Source organism: Neomonachus schauinslandi, chromosome 1 (assembly GCF_002201575.2).
Source record: "Neomonachus schauinslandi chromosome 1, ASM220157v2, whole genome shotgun sequence".
NCBI lineage: Eukaryota > Metazoa > Chordata > Mammalia > Carnivora > Phocidae > Neomonachus > Neomonachus schauinslandi.
The window spans coordinates 158,886,467-158,903,262 of NC_058403.1; the positions used below are offsets into that span (position 1 = coordinate 158,886,467).

General features: G+C 55.9%; 1 protein-coding gene across 1 annotated transcript in view; it reads right to left on the reverse strand.

Moving 5' to 3' along the window:
- IQSEC1 (IQ motif and Sec7 domain ArfGEF 1) overlaps positions 1 to 16,786 on the reverse strand; it is a 387,553-nt gene extending 370,767 nt beyond the window's left edge. The window contains exon 1 of the mRNA XM_044920968.1: positions 16,515 to 16,786. Within this exon, the coding sequence (XP_044776903.1) occupies positions 16,515 to 16,786 (272 nt within the window). The remainder of the gene's footprint in view (positions 1 to 16,514) is intronic.
- Positions 16,787 to 16,796: the final 10 nt, after the last annotated feature.

Here is a 16,796-nt window from a genome sequence, read left to right on the forward strand (position 1 = left end):
GCCTCTGTGACTCATACTGTATGAAGTAACTTATTCGCTGAATAAGATTAAATTTAGCAACAATCCTAACACTAGGGTCCCCAGGGGGCCCACCTCCATTCCCAATGACTCAAACTCTGAGGCTTCAGGCTCCCAGAGATGTGGTCAAACATCTTCAAATCACAGCTGTAAAACCACCTTCACCGTAAGCTTAGGACTGACTAAGAGGGGCCAAAACCAAATGTACGAACACAGGCTTAAACACATGGTTTTAGTCTCTCATGTACTAGCCTGGAGGTAGGCAGTAAAGGGGCAGTCCAGTTATCAGGGGCCTAGGCTCCCTCTAGCTCACTGCATCCCTGTGGTGCAGCCCTTGTCCTCACAATCCACAAATGGCTACCTGTGCACCAGCCACCACATTCTCATTCCAGCCAACAGGAAGGAGCAAGAGGCAAAAGACCCATCCTTTCTTTAAAAGACATATCCTGGAAGCTACGCACCACACTTATGGCCAGAACGGGGCCACAGGGCCATCTCTAAGTATCAGGGAGGCTAAGAAATGCAGTCTGTATTCTCCCAAAATTTCCAAAATAATAATGACTGTGGACTGCTACAGAGTGTGCCTTCCTACAGCCAGTCTGGACTTACTGGCCTTGTGCCACGGGGACAGCACTGTTCCCTATTCTTATGCCCCCTTTCCGGATGAGGAGCCTCGTCCCGGCTGCTCAGGACAGAGCCGGTCTCCAAAGCCAGACTTGTGTGCACCCACCACCTTGGCAATTTTTGTCTATCAAGCTGCACTTGGCAAACAGGGTCTGAGAAGTGACAGTGTCCAATACCGACCCCACGGCCCTTGACCTCCTCCCTGTGCAACCGAGACCACGTCTAGACCACTGCCTGAGATGGTGTCTCAACTGTAGAAGATACCTGAGGACCCAGCATGGGTCTCACTACAGCAGCTCCACCTGGGGTGTGGCCAGGCTGAGCTGAGCCCACAGGCCCCAGAGGCCCAGACCCCAGCTGGGGAATTTTCCATTAGACCTGGGGGCACAGGCTGGCCACCAGCTCATGTGTTGGGGAGGAAGTGGTTTGTTTCGATCAAATTAAAGCAAAGGAGAACCACTCGGGGAGAAAAATTGTGAGCTTCAGCTGAAGCTGTCACCTTGAGAAGAAAAAGAAAGCCAGCCCCCTCCTAGAGGGACATAGGTAAAACCCAGGACGTGGAGTCCCTGAAGGGCAGTGTGGAAGGAGGTACCAAGACTGTCTGGGGCTTCCTGTCCCTCCTAACCCCCTCCCTCACCTCCCCAGCCCAGCAGTCTCTCCAGCAGGCTCTCCTCACAGCCCCCCTGCACAGGGGAGAGGCCAGGGGGCACCTGCCTCCCTACCAGGCTGTGAGGTCACCTTCCTGTGCCCCCGAACCTGTCCCCCTCCCTGGCACACGTCTGCACACACAAGGCTCTATAACCATTTAGTGGATTGGACCTGAAGTTCCAGTTCAGTGGAGAGATTAAAGACACTACATTTTACAATAAAAGCAGTCCTTGCCGAGAAGAGGAGCTGACTTCCTGGCGAAATAAAAGCTGCTGTTCCTATCCCTCTGGGCTCCTCCTGCTAAGAGGGACAGGACTTTTGGTATCTGGTAAAGGGAAATCTGGGAAGATAGTGATGAATCAGCTTCCCCCACCCCACCCCCATGCTGTGCTGTGCCCCCCCAGGGGCCAGAGTCTGCATGTTTCTTAAACAAGAGGGCCATGCTCTTCCTGCTGGGCCACTGGCCTCCAGATCCATCCATGTCCTCGCCTCCTGGTCTGCAGCTTTCAAGTTTCTGGGTAGACAAAGGGACCAGGCTTGCTGAGTCCTATCCACGAGGGAGGAGACTTTGCATGCCATGTCCAGGCCATGGCTAGCAGGCCCACCCTCTCCGGAGGCCACAGAAACACAGGGGAGGCCAGCTCCCATCCCTGCCACTACCCTGCCACGGGCAGAGCCCAAGATCTTGGCCAGCAGTGGGCCTCACGACCACCGGACACAGAGCAGAATGGAAAGAGCACCACTCTGGGGGTCACAGCTCACGTTGGGCCCCCCTGTGCCACCCCAAGCAAGGTGCTTCACTTCTCTGGGCTCAGTTTCCTCATCTCTAAAGTGGAGCTGTGCAGATAAAAAGGGGATCAGCTGGGGGCGCCTGGGTGGCTCAGTCGGTTAAGTGCCCGACTTGATTTCGGCTCAAGTCATGAGCTCAGGATCGTGCGATTGAGCCCTGCATCGGGCTCTGCCTCAGTGGGGGGTCCGCTTGGGATTCTCTCTCCCTCTCCCTCTGCCCTTCCCCCCATTCTCTCTCTCTCTCTCTCTCTCTCTAATAAAAGGGGGAGGGGAGGAATCAGCTAGCACACAGCAGGTGCTCAATAAATGCTTATTTCAGCCAATCTCATGGTGGAGATCTCCAGTGCCAGGAAAATACCTGCCTCGAGGAGAAAAGCGGTAGAAACTCAGCCACTAGACATTTTAATGAGTTTGAACACACATCCACACAGTAAATGGAGGCACTATACTGATAATATGCATATCACCAGAGTCCACCAAAATGACATTGAGGGATGATGTTAAATAATCAAGGGAAATAGAAGTCCCACTGTTTTCTTCCTGTATCTCAAAGGATCGTGGATTTTGCCCCCAGGGGTGTGCACTCTTCATTCTGGAGACCCTGGACTCGTCCACATAACAATCATGGATTTATCTAAAATGTCTGATTTTAAATATAAGCAGTTTGCTGGGAGGGCACCCAAAGGCGAGCCGGACCTGGCTTCTGCTTGCCACAGAGTGAGAAGAGGCAGGCACCCCGGCGTGGCACGGTCGTGGGAAGTCAGATGGGGGGCTCCTGGAGGACCTAGGCCTGCAAGAAGAAACCTAAAGAGAGGACGGATTCCAAAGTGTATAAAATCATGAAAGTTCTGAGAGGGGAGCTGGTCCATAAAGGACATGTGGGCTTTCTGGAGGCAGGCATGGAGGTGCGGGAAGGGCATGCCAGGCAGAGGGAACAGCATGGGCAAAGGCACGAAGGTGGGACAACAGCACATGTCTGCAGCGGGTGCCAGTACAGAGGACATGCAGCCTCCAGGCCACCCCACCTGGGGCGGGTTTCCGGGCAAGTGAAATAGCTGCGTGTGGTGAGAGGAACAGGCCCGGGAAGGAGTGGAAAGGAGAGGGAGAGGGTGCTCACCTCCTGCGTGCTCCCTGAGTGGGAGCTCAGGGCTTGGCACCCTCTGGAGCATCCTCTCCCTGGATCTGGGCCAGGCCCATGTGTGACGGCCCTTCCCCCGGGAGTCCCCTGAGGTCCCCGGCAGGATGAGAGCGCATCTGTGGGAAGCCCCACCGGCCCCCCACAGACAACAGGTCCCGTTGCAGAAGTGCCACGCTCCCAAGGCCCGTGATGCCGGGGGAGACGGCAGGGACGAGAACGCTGTGCTCTTGATGACTGCAGTTATCCAGAACTCGTTAGCGACAATGATTTCCTCCAGACCCCCTTTCTCCTCTCTGGATGTTTTGGCTGCTTCGCCGTATGGCTGGAGTTAAAAATACAGCTCAGAGTGAGGGGGGTGCTGGCAAGAGTGGGCAAGCGTTCCCCCCACTGGGTGGGGGACTGTCGCCTGCTCGGGTCCCCTGACCCCGTCGCTGGCCAGGTGGCAGAGCTGGGGACATCCCAGGCTCAGCGGAGCCGGTCTCCGAATGAACTGTAGAATGAGAAGGCCCTCAGGACATATGGCCACTTGCTAAGTTATCCGACACAGACAGGTCACCACGACAGGGTGGAGAGAGAGAGGCACAGTGTGGGCCCCGCCTGCCAGCAGGCTGCAACACAAACTTGTGCCAACCTTAGTTAGGGCAGGGGAGTGACAACGTGGCCTGAGCAAACCCGAGGCGGCAGATGAAGGACAGTGGCAGACCCCTGCTCCTCCTCCCCTTGAGACCAGCAGGAGGTGGCACAAGTGGCCTCCCCGGACTCCGACGAAGCCTCGTGGCTCCCACCAGACTTTTCGGAACACTGGCGCTGGGACCCCCAGGCCTCCAAGGGAGAGGCCTGCCTCCCCGAGCCCACCGTGCTGAAGCAGCCACGTGCGCTCACTCGGGTCAGCGGCTCCGGCTGAGCCCGGCCTTCCAGACTTGTCCACAAGTTCCCAGATAGGTACTCAAAGTCATCCGGACCCGCCGGACCTGCTCATCCGGGACGTGAATACCACTGCGTAACTTCCACCGGCAAAGAGAACAGAAGATGCCACCAGTGAAGCCCAGCCCAAGCCCTGACCTGCGGAGTCTCAGAAGAGTGAGCTGTTACACAGCCACAGGGGACCAGAGCTTACAGACTGACTGGTAGATTGAGTCCATCCGTCCATCTGTCCGTCCGTCTGTCCATCCATCCTTCCTTCCTCCCTTCCACACATTCATTAAAACCCACCCTGAGGCAGGGCCTCTTATAGGCACCCCAGAGACAAAGAATTCATTCTCCCTGTCCCCATGGGTGCTTCTGGGCTGGATCCTCAGTGCCCACCCAGCGTGTCTGGGTCCATCACGTGTCCATCGCGTGTCCCCGTCTCCCTGTTTGGCAGCTTTCTCCCCTGGGGCCTGTCACTTCTAGGCTCCCCTCAACGTACTCTTGTCTGGTTCCTGCCCCTGCCTTCATTTTCTCTGGGTGTGGAGAGGACATGTGGGATGTTCTGCCTTTCAAATGGGTCTCAGTATGCTTGAAAACGTCACCTGCATACTAAAACAACAAGGGTATTTAAATGTTGCATTAGAAAAGATCTCTTTAACACAAAAGAAGTTGGTAAGGGAGGGACAGAGGAAGAAAAAAAGATATAAAACTTATTGAAAGTAAATAACAAAGTTGCAGATGGAAATCCTACCTTAGTAACAATTATATTGAGTACAAGTAAATTAAACACTCCAATCAAAAGGGGGAGACTGGCAGAATGGACTAAAAACACATAATCCAGTATGTGCTAAGAGACCCGCTTTAGACCAAGATGTCCATCGACAGATGAATGGATAAAGAAGATGTGGTATATATACACAATGGAATATTATGCAGCTACCAAAAGGAATGAGATCTTGCCATTTGCAACGACGTGGATGGAACTGGAGGGTGTTATACTGAGCGAAATAAGTCAATCAGAGAAAGACACATATCATATGACCTCACTGATATGAGGAATTCTTAATCGCAGGAAACAAACTGAGGGTTGCTGGAGTGGGGGGGGGGGTGGGAGGGATGGGGTGACTGGGTGATAGACTCTGGGGGGGGTATGTGCTCTGGTAAGCACTGTGAAGTGTGCAAGACTGTTGAATCTCAGATCTGTACCTCTGAAACAAATAATGCAATATATGTTAAGAAAAAAAAAGAAGAAGAAGGTAGCAGGAGGGGAAGAATGAAGGGGGGGAAATCGGAGGGGGAGACGAACCATGAGAGACGATGGACTCTGAAAAACAAACTGAGGGTTCTAGAGGGGAGGGGGGTGGGAGGATGGGTTAGCCTGGTGGTGGGTATTGAGGAGGGCACGTTCTGCATGGAGCACTGGGTGTTATGCAGAAACAATGAATCATGGAACACTACATCTAAAACTAATGATGTAATGTATGGGGATTAACATAAAAATTAAAAAAAAAAAAAAAGAGACCCGCTTTAGATTCAAAGACACAAAGAGGTCAAAAATAAAAAGATGGAAAAGGGGTTATCATGCAAATAGGAAGCCAAAGAAAGCTGGAGTGGCTACACAGATATCAAACACAGACTTGAAGATGAAAACTGTTAATGCAGACAAGGAAGGACATTTTATAAGGACAAAAGGGTCGGTCCCTCGGGAAGACACAATACTTCTAAACATGCATGCACCAAGCAACAGAACCCCAAAACACATGAAGCAAAAACAGAGAGAGCAATAAAGGGAGAAATAAGCAGTTCCACAGGAATAGTTGGAGACATCAGTGCCCCGCTTTTTGTAACAGATAGAACAGTCAGACAGAGGGTCAACAAGGAGACAGAGGACTTGAACACTGGAAACCAACCAGACCCGACAGACAGGCCCAGAACACCTCCCAGCAGCTGGTGCATATTCCTCTCAAGTGTACTTGGAACATTCTCCAGGACAGATCATATCTGAGCCCTTAAAATGAGTCTTGATTTGGGGCACCTGGGTGGCTCAGTCGGTTGAGTGTCCGACTCTTGATTTAGGCTCAGGTCATGATCTCAGGGTCGTGATAAGGAGCCCCAGGTCAGCTCCACGCTCAGCATGGGGTCTGCTTGGGATTCTCTCTCTCTCCTTCTCTCTCTGTGCATCCCCACCCCTGCTCGCACTCTCTCTCTCAAAAAAAAAAAAAAAAAAAAGCAAAAGCAAAAACAAAAAAACTAGTCTTGATTCATTTAAAAGGACTGTAATCATACAAAGTATATTCTCAAAACACAAATGGCTGAACTTTAAAGAGTCCCCTAAACACGGCTAGATGGCAGCTCTTGGGAATGTGCTTGAGTCATCCTTGTTCAAACCACCACTCTCCCTACCACCCTTGCCTCTCTGTGCCTCTGTTTCCCCACCTGTATGTTGGGGACAAGAGAGGAACTTCACAGAGCTATAGCAAGTGTTTATAAGAAACCACTCAGTTGTCATAATTATTACTTGTTATTGATGGAGGGTGGTAATGATAATCCCTTACGTTCCATCTCTGGGTGAGGAGGCATTCCCTCACAGAACGGGTTAAGACTTTCAAAACGCCTCCGCTCCCACTGTTTAACTCAGTCCTCATCATCTGTTAAACGGGAAAAAGCTGGTAGTGGTGAGGCCCCAGCAGGTGGCATCTGTTGAGTCCCTCACCCAGGGCCTGGCTCACAATAGGTGCCAGAGAGGGAGTAGGTTGGCCTATGGGTGGGCATCGAGAGGGGGTGGTTGGTTCCCTGCACACCCCTTGTGGGTGGAGGATTTTACACACCTCCAAGTTTAGAGGTGCTGAGTTGGGTGAGAGCAGAGCCTTGAAGAAGTCTAGGCAGAGATGGGAGCCTGTAATGGGCTGGGGGGGGCAGAATATTCTAGATGGCTCTGCCTTTTTGTGGGGAGTCCTCCATCCTGTTGAAACAATGTAAGTCTCCCCCTTTAACTGCAGGTTAAAGGGATGATGACGGCACGTCTTACAAAGATGCTGGATTCATGATCAGCTACATTAAATGTGCAGGAGTCAGACAGACAATAGAGAGATAAACGCCAAGACCCAGTCTGAATTCTAAATCCTGTGACTTTCCTCTAACATCAAATTTCTTCTCCACCTAGGAAAGAGGGAACAACAGCAACAAAATTGGCAAGCATGAGGGGTACTCTGCTCTACTTGTATTACCTATTTAATCTTCACAGCCCTCTCTGAGGGAGGTGATGTTTTATAACCCCATTTTATAGGTGAAAACACTGAGGCACAGAGAGGCTAAGTAACTGGCCAGAGGCAATACAACCAGACCGTGGTGGAGGGAGTGGTATGGCCCCGCGGTGCGTGTCCTGACTATGTATGAGTATGTACTTTGTGTGTATCCTGACCAGGAGCCATCTAGAACCCCCAGCCACCCTGGGGGAGTTGAGAGTCCTTGCTTGGGCTGCTTCTCCAGAGGGGTGAGGGAGAGTGGGGAACTGGAGGCAGGGTCCGGGGACATCAGCCGGCCCCCACTCACTCCCGAGCCCAAGAATACTGCAGGCAACAAAAACCTACATGCACTCCGCCATCTGGAGCCTTTTCTTCTGGTTAAGCAATGCTCTCTCCTTCCCATCTGGACAGGTAGTTGTTGGGTGAGGGAACAGTATGGGACCATGTTCCTTTTATCCACAACCCATGTGCTTCTGCTCAGCTCTACCAGCACCCTGAGCCAACCTCCCAACACCCCATACCCCGAGTCCCGTAGCATCTTCCGCAACCTCCTACTCACTGGCCCCTGCCTTCCCCAGGAACAGGGGTCCCGTCCACACCCGAGTGCAGTCCCGGCCCTCCTCTATGCAGCAACCCCAGGGACACCTATCTCCCAAAGTCCCTCTGGGCCTCTCCAGCTCTGCTCACCCTGCACACCCTGGCTGCACATCCCCTACCCCTCTTCTCCCTTGCTGTCCAGTCCCCTTGCTCACTCTGCTCTAGACACATCTGTCTCTCACCATACCTCAACCACACCAGGCATGCTCCCCTCTCAGGGCAACCCCCAAAGGGAGATCTGGTTGTCCCCCTGGATCCACTGTCCCCTGTTAGAGAAAACGAAGCTGAGGCTCACAGAGGTACATTCCACATGCTAAGGGGGAGGAAGAAGAGCTCAGTCTCCAGGCCACAGCCCCATCAGAGTCTTACCCCCGAGCTGACGACACTGGCCACTGGCCCATTCATGTTCAATTTCAGGCTGTCCAGAGACCCCTGCAACCTATCTCCAAATAATCTGCACTCTGTACTAGAGGACATCCCTGCAAGGGTCCCTAGCAGCTGCCCCAGGACCGCTGGATACAGGCTGGAGACTTTTCCTTTGAGCACTGAGACCATCCTCATTGAGGCCTGCCACATCAGACAGTTCGCAGACAGGCTGCAAATGACCGTGAGAGGCTCCTCCAGACCTGCCAATCCAGGACACCCTCCTTGGACGCCCTGTTCCCTGAGGTTCGGATGAGGAGGGCCAGGCCCCGGTGTCTTGATTCTCCGTGAGGTCTGACACTCTTCAGGCAAGGGCAAACACAGAGCCAACAAGCCATTCAAATCAACAAGGGATTCGGGGGGGGGGGGGGGGGGGGGGGGGACACACAGAGCCAGAAGAGGAGCACATTTGCCAACCCCCCACAAGACCAAGTGTCCCAGTGAGTCCTGATGAATGAACACATGGAGAAAGGCCCGAGGTGGCTTCTCAAACAGCTTTCTAGCAGGCTGGCAAATGCCTGCAGGTTTGGGGTGGGGAAGTGGGGCTGACTCAAAGCAGAATGCCTGGCACCGGCTGGGTGGCACCTGCCAGCTTCGAGAGTCCCTTCCCCTGCATGTGCACACCCATTGCCCATGATCACCCCACCAGCAGCCGGCTTCCACCCTCATCCTGCCAAAAAGGGACCTGGGCTCCTGGCGGTAAAGTGACTCCTCCAAGGTGACCACAACAGCGAGGCACCAATTCTGCCACTCAAAGGGAAAGCCACAGCTGTCCCTGGGTGGGCGACGGTGCTGGAGTTCATTCTGGGTTGTCTGGGGGAGCTGACCATACAGATCTGGAAAAGGCTCCATGTTTCATGAAACATTTACACAAAGCAGCAAACAGCTTTGAATCTACGCAGCGTGGTGGTGAACAGCATGGGCTCTTGAGGCAGTCAGCCCTGGGTGCCGATCCCACCTCTGCCACTGGGTGACCGCGGGCAACCTGCTTCACCTCTCAGAGCCTCAGTTTTCCCATCTGCAAAATGGGATGATAATGGCTCACAGCTGTCACAGCGTTAGCCCGCCAATGGAGACTCTGTCAGCACACGGTGCCTGGAATGGGCTCGGTTATCACTGTGGTTTGACTATAATCAAATCCTGCTCCTCTGTGAATCTTGCTTCCTCCAAGAAGGAAAACCAAGCATTTCACAATCAGGGCTCAGACACAGCACAGCTTGGGAGCCATGAGCCAGTCTTGTTCACCACTCCACACCGCCCCCCCCCGCACAACTTGGCTGAAATCCGGGTACTAAGCAAATGCCCTGGGCTGGTCCCTGTCTGTCTGGACCTCACCTGGCCCAACTGTCCCCACTCACAGTCCTGGCGTGGCCACTGACAACACCTCCCACCTCCCCCTCCCCAAACCTGCCTGGCACCTCTCACCTCCCCTTTCTCATGTGTTGTTTCCCTGGCTTGATACCATCTTCCTCCTCCTCTTTCTAGCTCAAATGTTACCTCCTCCAGGAAGCCCCTGTTGACACCCGAGGGTGGCCATCTGCTTCCTGCTCTGGGGCTGTACACCACTTAACCCCACTTCCTATCCTGGCCCAATATCTCTGCAACCTTCTTTATAGGCCTCTGTCCCCGTCCATGGGTTTCCAAGCAGAGGCGGTAGGGGAGCCGCCCAGATCAAGGACAAGAATCAGGCTGAGCTGCCCACGTGTTCAACAGTTAGTGAATAAAAGGACATGCAGATAGCATGGCCTACGTGCAGTGCTCAGCCTGGTTCCTGGTATACCACAGGCGCTCCATAAATGTTAACTCCCCATCAGCATGGCTCCAGATACCCTCAAGGATGGATAGGCAGGAAATACAGGAAAATAGTGCAAAACTTTCATTGTAGATCCGGAAAGGGTGTTCTGCCTTGTACAGTTCTCTCCATTTCCCTGTATATTTGGAAATTTTCATAATAAAAATTAGGGAAGACAAGCCTCAAAAGCATTCTCAATACCCTAGCTGTTCCTGCCCCCGGAGCTACCATTCACTGCGTTCTCCAATGCCAGGCACTTTATGCAACGCCTGACTCTGATCTTCCTGAACAGAAGCAGCCCTCCCCATTTTACATGGCGGGGGGCTTGCGGGGAAACTGGCCTCAGGAAGCCAAGGGCGATGCTTTGCCTCACTTGGAAAGCCCGCACCGCTGGGCGGTGGCCAGGGCAGGACGGGGACTGCGCATACCCGCTGCCGGGGCAGGGCTGAACTCCAGGTGTTGGTCACTGGGTGGCCTGGAGGATCCCCAGAGCAAGGCCAGGGCAGTCGGGGTGGGGGAAGCATTTGAAATACTCAAGACCACAGCTCTTCACCTGTTACAATGGAAGCACTTTGTGTTTCTAAGAGCTGGTCTGGCGTATCCTGCTGGAAACACGAGCCCCACAGAGGGGCAGGATTCAGACTCCAAAGGCTGCTGGGTGATGTCACCGGCCAGCGCAGCCTGGCTCCCAGCTGGGGCCGTTTCAGCCATAGCCTGGCCTGGGTCTGCACTGGATGCGGGGCGGCGGGCTCGAGGCCCATGGGACCGCAGGGCCACGAATGGGACCCCGGACGGCCTCCTGGCCGCACATGTGCCTTCTGCCCCATTCCAGTTAGGTCAGTGCACCTTCCCCAGCCCAGTTCTTGCTGCACACGGGCCTGTCTGTGTTGTTTTCTGCGGCTCTGTGGCAATTACTCAGATGACAAGCTCAGAATGGCGCCCTTCCCAAGTTAGGCAAAGCGGTGTTCTTTCTCACAGAAACAGAGAGCAAAGAACAAAAACCACCATCAGCTGTCAAGACACTGTCATAGATGAAAGAGCTGACAAGTAGCCACCCAGCTGACAAAATAAGGCCGATGCCCCCAAACTCCCGATGTGGCACCCCCCCTTCACCCCGGCCCAGCCCCAAGATCTCTGCAGCCTCCAGGAGGCCAGAACACAGAGGGTGGAGGCGGGCACAGACGTGGGAACGGGAGCAGGTCCTTGCTTCATCTCACACACAGTGTGCTCCCTGTTTTTCTCGAGCCGAGCCAGATAAAGAAGCTTTTCCCGATTTATTTTCCAGGTTGTAAAATAATCATTTGCTTAGCTTGTCAGACGGCTAGGAGAGAACTTCAGAGAAACACACTCTCCTCATCTCTCTGCGGATTCTACCATCTGCTGGGAAAACAGGAGCGGCTCGCCCTGGGCCCTCAGAGTCGGAAACATTTTGTCCGAGCAGGACCCGCCTCCCAGTGTATGTTGCAGCTCGTTCTGGCCGAGGGACATCCTCCCCGGCATTGGATACTCTGCTTTATCTTGGCCGGGAGAACAAGAACATTATCTCACGAAACTGTGAACACAGTATCTCCCTCTGCCACCTTCGCCGCCACCCTCTCGGATCAGGAAAAGCCCTCAAGGCCTCTCCTGGCCTGTACGTGGTCCCCACTCTAACTATGAGGGGGACCAGGGCACAGGGACACAAGGCTCTCGGGGCTGCAGAGCCTGGACCATGGGTGCGGTACTTCCGGCGACTCTGAGGAACAGAACGCTTTCAGAGGTGTCTTGCCAGGACCCTCCCGAGTACAGCTTACGTCATGACTTCTTGCCTGCCGCCCCCTCTGCGCTGGCCACCCGTAAGCTCCCCTCCGAACTGCCAGCACCATCATCACGGTTAATGTCACCACAGACCTGGGGACAGCGCTTGTTTGGTAAGTCAACAGAGACTGAATGCCACTGGAAACCTCCCCCAGAGTGAGTCACCAACTCCGAGCTTCAGAAAAATGTCCTCTCCGAGTGATGTGACAGTGCTTGAGGGCTGGAGGGGACGAGAAAACGAGGGAGGCCGCTTCACAGGGCCCTCTCCCCAACCTCGGGGGGGCCAGGGCTTACTTCAGCCGGGACACCCTGGAAAATCAGAGGCTGGAAGGGGTCGACTTGTTCAACCCTTGCTCCCTCTCACCACCACCTTGGGGGATGCTGAGGACCCAGACTTGGTGACGGGATCCCACATGGCAGGACAAAAGCCAGGCCTGCTGGGCTTCCTCTGGCCCTGGAGGCCGGGAGTCACACAGGATCCCGGGGGTATCCAATCATTCTGCAGCTGGGAGGGTGGGTGGTGGTGGATGAGAGCAGGGGGCTAGAGCCAGACCACCTGAGTCCCGATCCTGGCTCCACTGCTAGGGGGTAGGAGAACCTGAGCAAGTCACACGACCTCTCTAAGCTTCAGTCTACACATCCATAAAATGGGAGCAGTGACTGTTCCTGCTTCATAGGAGGGATGTGGCCATGCAGTGAACTGGTAAATGCAAAGCCCCACAGCAGTGTGGGACACACAGGAAGCCTCCAAGGGGTGTGGCCGTAGTGCACTCACCCCTGCTAACCAGAGATTTGGTTCTGTAGGTCCACCGATACCAGCAGGGCCTGCTCAAGTTCAAACTGACTGTGTGAAGGAAAACACAGCAGTTCTCATCGATCCCGCTTGCCTTCATCCACTCAACAGATATCTACTGGGCATCTATTATGTGCCCGAACCTCTAGTGGGAGGGTTTGGTTCTGGAAACATCATTATAATGTAGCAACAATTTATAATGTATAAACACTGGATATGAATTCTGATGTCAGAAAAATCAATTAAATAATCCAACATATCCAAAGGCACCCTCTTTCTTCCCTGTTATCATCCTGTTGTCCCTATAGCTGAGAAACTCACAATGCTATCTTTCAGCAGAGGACTTCTGAGAAAGGGCTTAAAGTTCTGGGCTTGAAAGTTTCTACCATGCCTGGGTGAGGTGGTACAAGATCACTATTGTCCCAGGATGAGCCTTGTCAATGATCTTTCACCTGCATCTCTCCGTCCTCAGCAAGAGTAGGGACCTGCACCTTCTGGATGTGCAGGGGCAGCCTGTCCACATGGTGGCAGGGGGCAAGGGGCTCCTGACTCCAGCTAGAGCAGCCAGCCGGTGGCTGCTTAAGATAAGGTTAGCCAGGCCTGCCTTAGCCTGACACGCTCAACGTACCCTTGCCTACAAGGACCCCCGTCTGCTGGCAGGAGGGCCTGGGTTCTGACGCCGGCAGTGCCCCCTGGTGGGAGGGGGCACCAGCACTGGGAGAAAGTGGAACCAAGTGCCCCAGCAGGAAGTAATCCCGACGCTGTGGCCTGGCGCTGCCTGGCGCCTCAGGAAGCTCGCACCGAAATGTTCCTGGCTCAATCACAGGTGGCCAACCCCAACTTCACCCTGAGTTCTGGACCCCAGGAGGTCTCACCCGGGTTGTCAAGAAGTTTACGCACCACCTGCCCGTGCATAGTGGGCTCCAAAGAAAGGAGAAACTGATTGACAAAGGAAGAACCTGAAATGCATTAAGCACCTACTGTATACCAGTCTCTTCCATGCCCCTTATCTTCCCTTAACCATTAGAAAAGGTATGGGAGGCAGCTGTGATCATCCCTGTTCCGTGTGCATTAAGGAAAAGCTCTGAGGCTACATGAGGAGGCATGACTTGTCCCATGGTCACTGACTGGTGAGTGCAGAGCCGGCCATGGGACCCAAGTCTACCCATGTCCCTTTCTCTATGCAGAGCTGTTTATTCTCTTCCTCTGTTCTCTGCTCTTGCCTTTGTCTCTCCAAGCACATCACTAACAGCTCTGCATACAGTAGGCACTTCATAAAAGTCGGCTGCTCTCGAGGAAGTTGGTTAAACCATGCTCAGGCATCAATCACTTCGCTACACGGATGGACAGTGGGCACTGTGAATCCAGAAGTGGAAAAGGAGCCCTCAGCTCATTCCCCCTACACCCCAGGTATGTGAGAAGGCAAGTATGATACACCCCCCTACCCCCCCACCTCCCCCCGCCGCAAGAGTCTCCTATGAAGGGAGGGAGGCTCCAGCATTCTCCCTCCTGAAAGGCAGGGAAATGAAGTGGATGCTGGGAAATGGGACCAGTGTGCTCCATCTTGAGGGAGCCCACTGTTCTGTGAATGTGCTGGTATCACACAGTCTCATTCGTCACGGTGTGGTCTGGGGGCCAGCAGCAACCATATCTCCCGGGAGCTTGGGAGCCTCCCCCAGACCTGCTGCTCCGAATCTGGATTTTAGCAAGATCCCCAGGTATGAGGTGGGCACAGTCAAGTTGGAGAAGCTCCCCTGCCCTAGAACTTGGCTGGTGGCGGTGTTGCCACGGTTCCTCTCAAAGGGGATGCCATCACGGGCCCTGGCTGTGTCTCAGTGAAGGGAAGCCAGTGTCGCAGAGCTGGGGACTTGTGATATAAACCCCGCAGCCACGTGCCCAGCTCCCCCCCACTCCGAGGCACCACCCAGATGCGACACTGGGGATTCCCCACAGCAAGCGGGACTCACTGTCTGTCCGAATCCCCCCCCCCCCCCGTCCCCACACTTGGTCACCAGAGGTGACTTGAAAAGAAGAAAGGAATGCATTCCCCAGGACGGTGCTGGGAGGCATCTGCCAACAGCATGTGTCACTGTTGCCTAGGAAAGTGGAACGTGCATCCCTGCCCTTGTGTGTCGCCTCCCTAAGCTGCTGAGGATTTCACCTGGGCAGCCCCCAGCTTTTCTTCCAGTCCCTGTGTGGGGGATAAGAGCTCAGTCCCCTGCAAGTAGCACTGGGTGACCCACAACCACTGTGGGAGGTTTGGAGTGACACCAGAGAGCCAGGGGCGGGGCACCTGGAGGAGGCTGCAGGGTCTATGCTTTCTTTCAGTGACACCAGCTAGGAGTTATCCACAGCCTCCCTCCTCCCTCCCTGGGATAAACAGAAAGCAGGAGTTTGCCACCAGACCTGCCACCACAGAGCCATGAGGCTGCCCCACGTCCTGACCTCACCCTCACCGCCCTCCTTCTTCAGAGCCCACCAGAACCCAAAGCACTGCCCAGAACCGGTGCAAGACACAGGGGGGCAGGCAGGCATCCCTTGTCCCATGGCCACAGCCTGGCACAGCCCCACAAGGTGGGGGAGACACCGGGTCTCAGATGACTGTAGCTGGACTCTAAATCAGGGGCCCCTCCCCCATCTGCAACCCCCACCCCCGCCCTGCAGAATTTTGGAGTCAGGATCAACTCCTCCCCCATCATCCCTGCCTACCCCCCCGCCTCCCAGGAAACCTTCAGGAAACTGCTGACTGCTAACCCCCCTACCCCCAACACAGCGTTTTTTCTCCTCTGCCCCGGGTCCAAACCCTGGAGTGTGGCCAGGTGGTCCCGAAGACAGAAGGACAGCGAGGGTAGACAGGCTCAGAGCACCCAGGAACGCAACCCCGGAGTCACCTGAAGCCCCCGTGCCCCCTGCTCGCCCCAGATGGGCGCCCGGACTTCTGCGGAGAGGAGCCCCGCACCCGACTTGGGCACCCCTGGGAGGCGAACGGGCTGCCGCCCGAGAGCTGCAAGCTCGCCCGGGACGCTGGGGGTCAGCGCGGCTGGGCAATCCCGCCCCCATCCTGTCCCCGGCTTAATCCTTGGTCCGAAATAGTCAGGGTAATCCCAGGGTGAGGCGGGCGCGGTATTAACCCCGGAGCCGCGAAAGAAGAGACCGAGACGTGCAGAGGGAGGAGAGCTCGGCGCATCACGAGCTAGAGGGAGCACAGGGTCCTTCCCGGAGGGACGGCGACCCGCGAGTGACCCAGGCCCGCTCGAGGGCGGGATCTGCGCCTCCCGCGCCCCCTTCGCACTGGGTCTCGGGCTCTCCGGGTCAGGAGTTCTGGCCCCGCTATCCAGAGCCCCAGGTCTGCGCGCGGACAGCACCCCGTGGCGAGGCCGATCCCGCAACCGAGCCCCGGGGGTCACTGGAGCCCGAGTCCGGAGCCGTCCGTCCGCGGAGCCTGGCCGGTGGGAGCGCTGGGCAGCCGCCCCGGAGCCGCTTTCCTGTGGGGAGCCCAGTCCCCGCCCGGGGTCCGGCCCTAGGTCGGGGGTCCCCAGGTGCGCCCTCCGGCCGGGCACCCTCCCCGCCTCCGCCCGCCTCCCCGCCCGGCCCCGAGGGGAGCGGGGGTCCCCAGGTGCGCCCTCCGGCCGGGCACCCTCCCCGCCTCCGCCCGCCTCCCCGCCCGGCCCCGAGGGGAGCGGGGCCCCCCAAGAAGTTCGAGCACCCCCGACACGCCCGCCGCCCCCGGTCCCTGCTTACTTGTCGCGGCGGCCGCCGAGCTCCGGGATGACGCCGAGCGGCTGCGAGCCGGGGCCGGGGCCGGGGTCGGGGCGGCGGGCGCACGCGGCCAGGTGTCTCCGGTGCCGCTCCAGCAGGCCGGCGTTTTCGCGGCTCAGCCGTGCCACTTGGCGCTCCAGCTCCTCGATGCGCCGCCGCCGGCGCGCCAGCAGCTCCTGCTGCGCCGCGACGATCCGGGTCAGCTCCTGCAGGTACTCGGCCGCCTTGCCGGGGGGCTCGGCGGCGCTGGCCATGGCCCCCGCC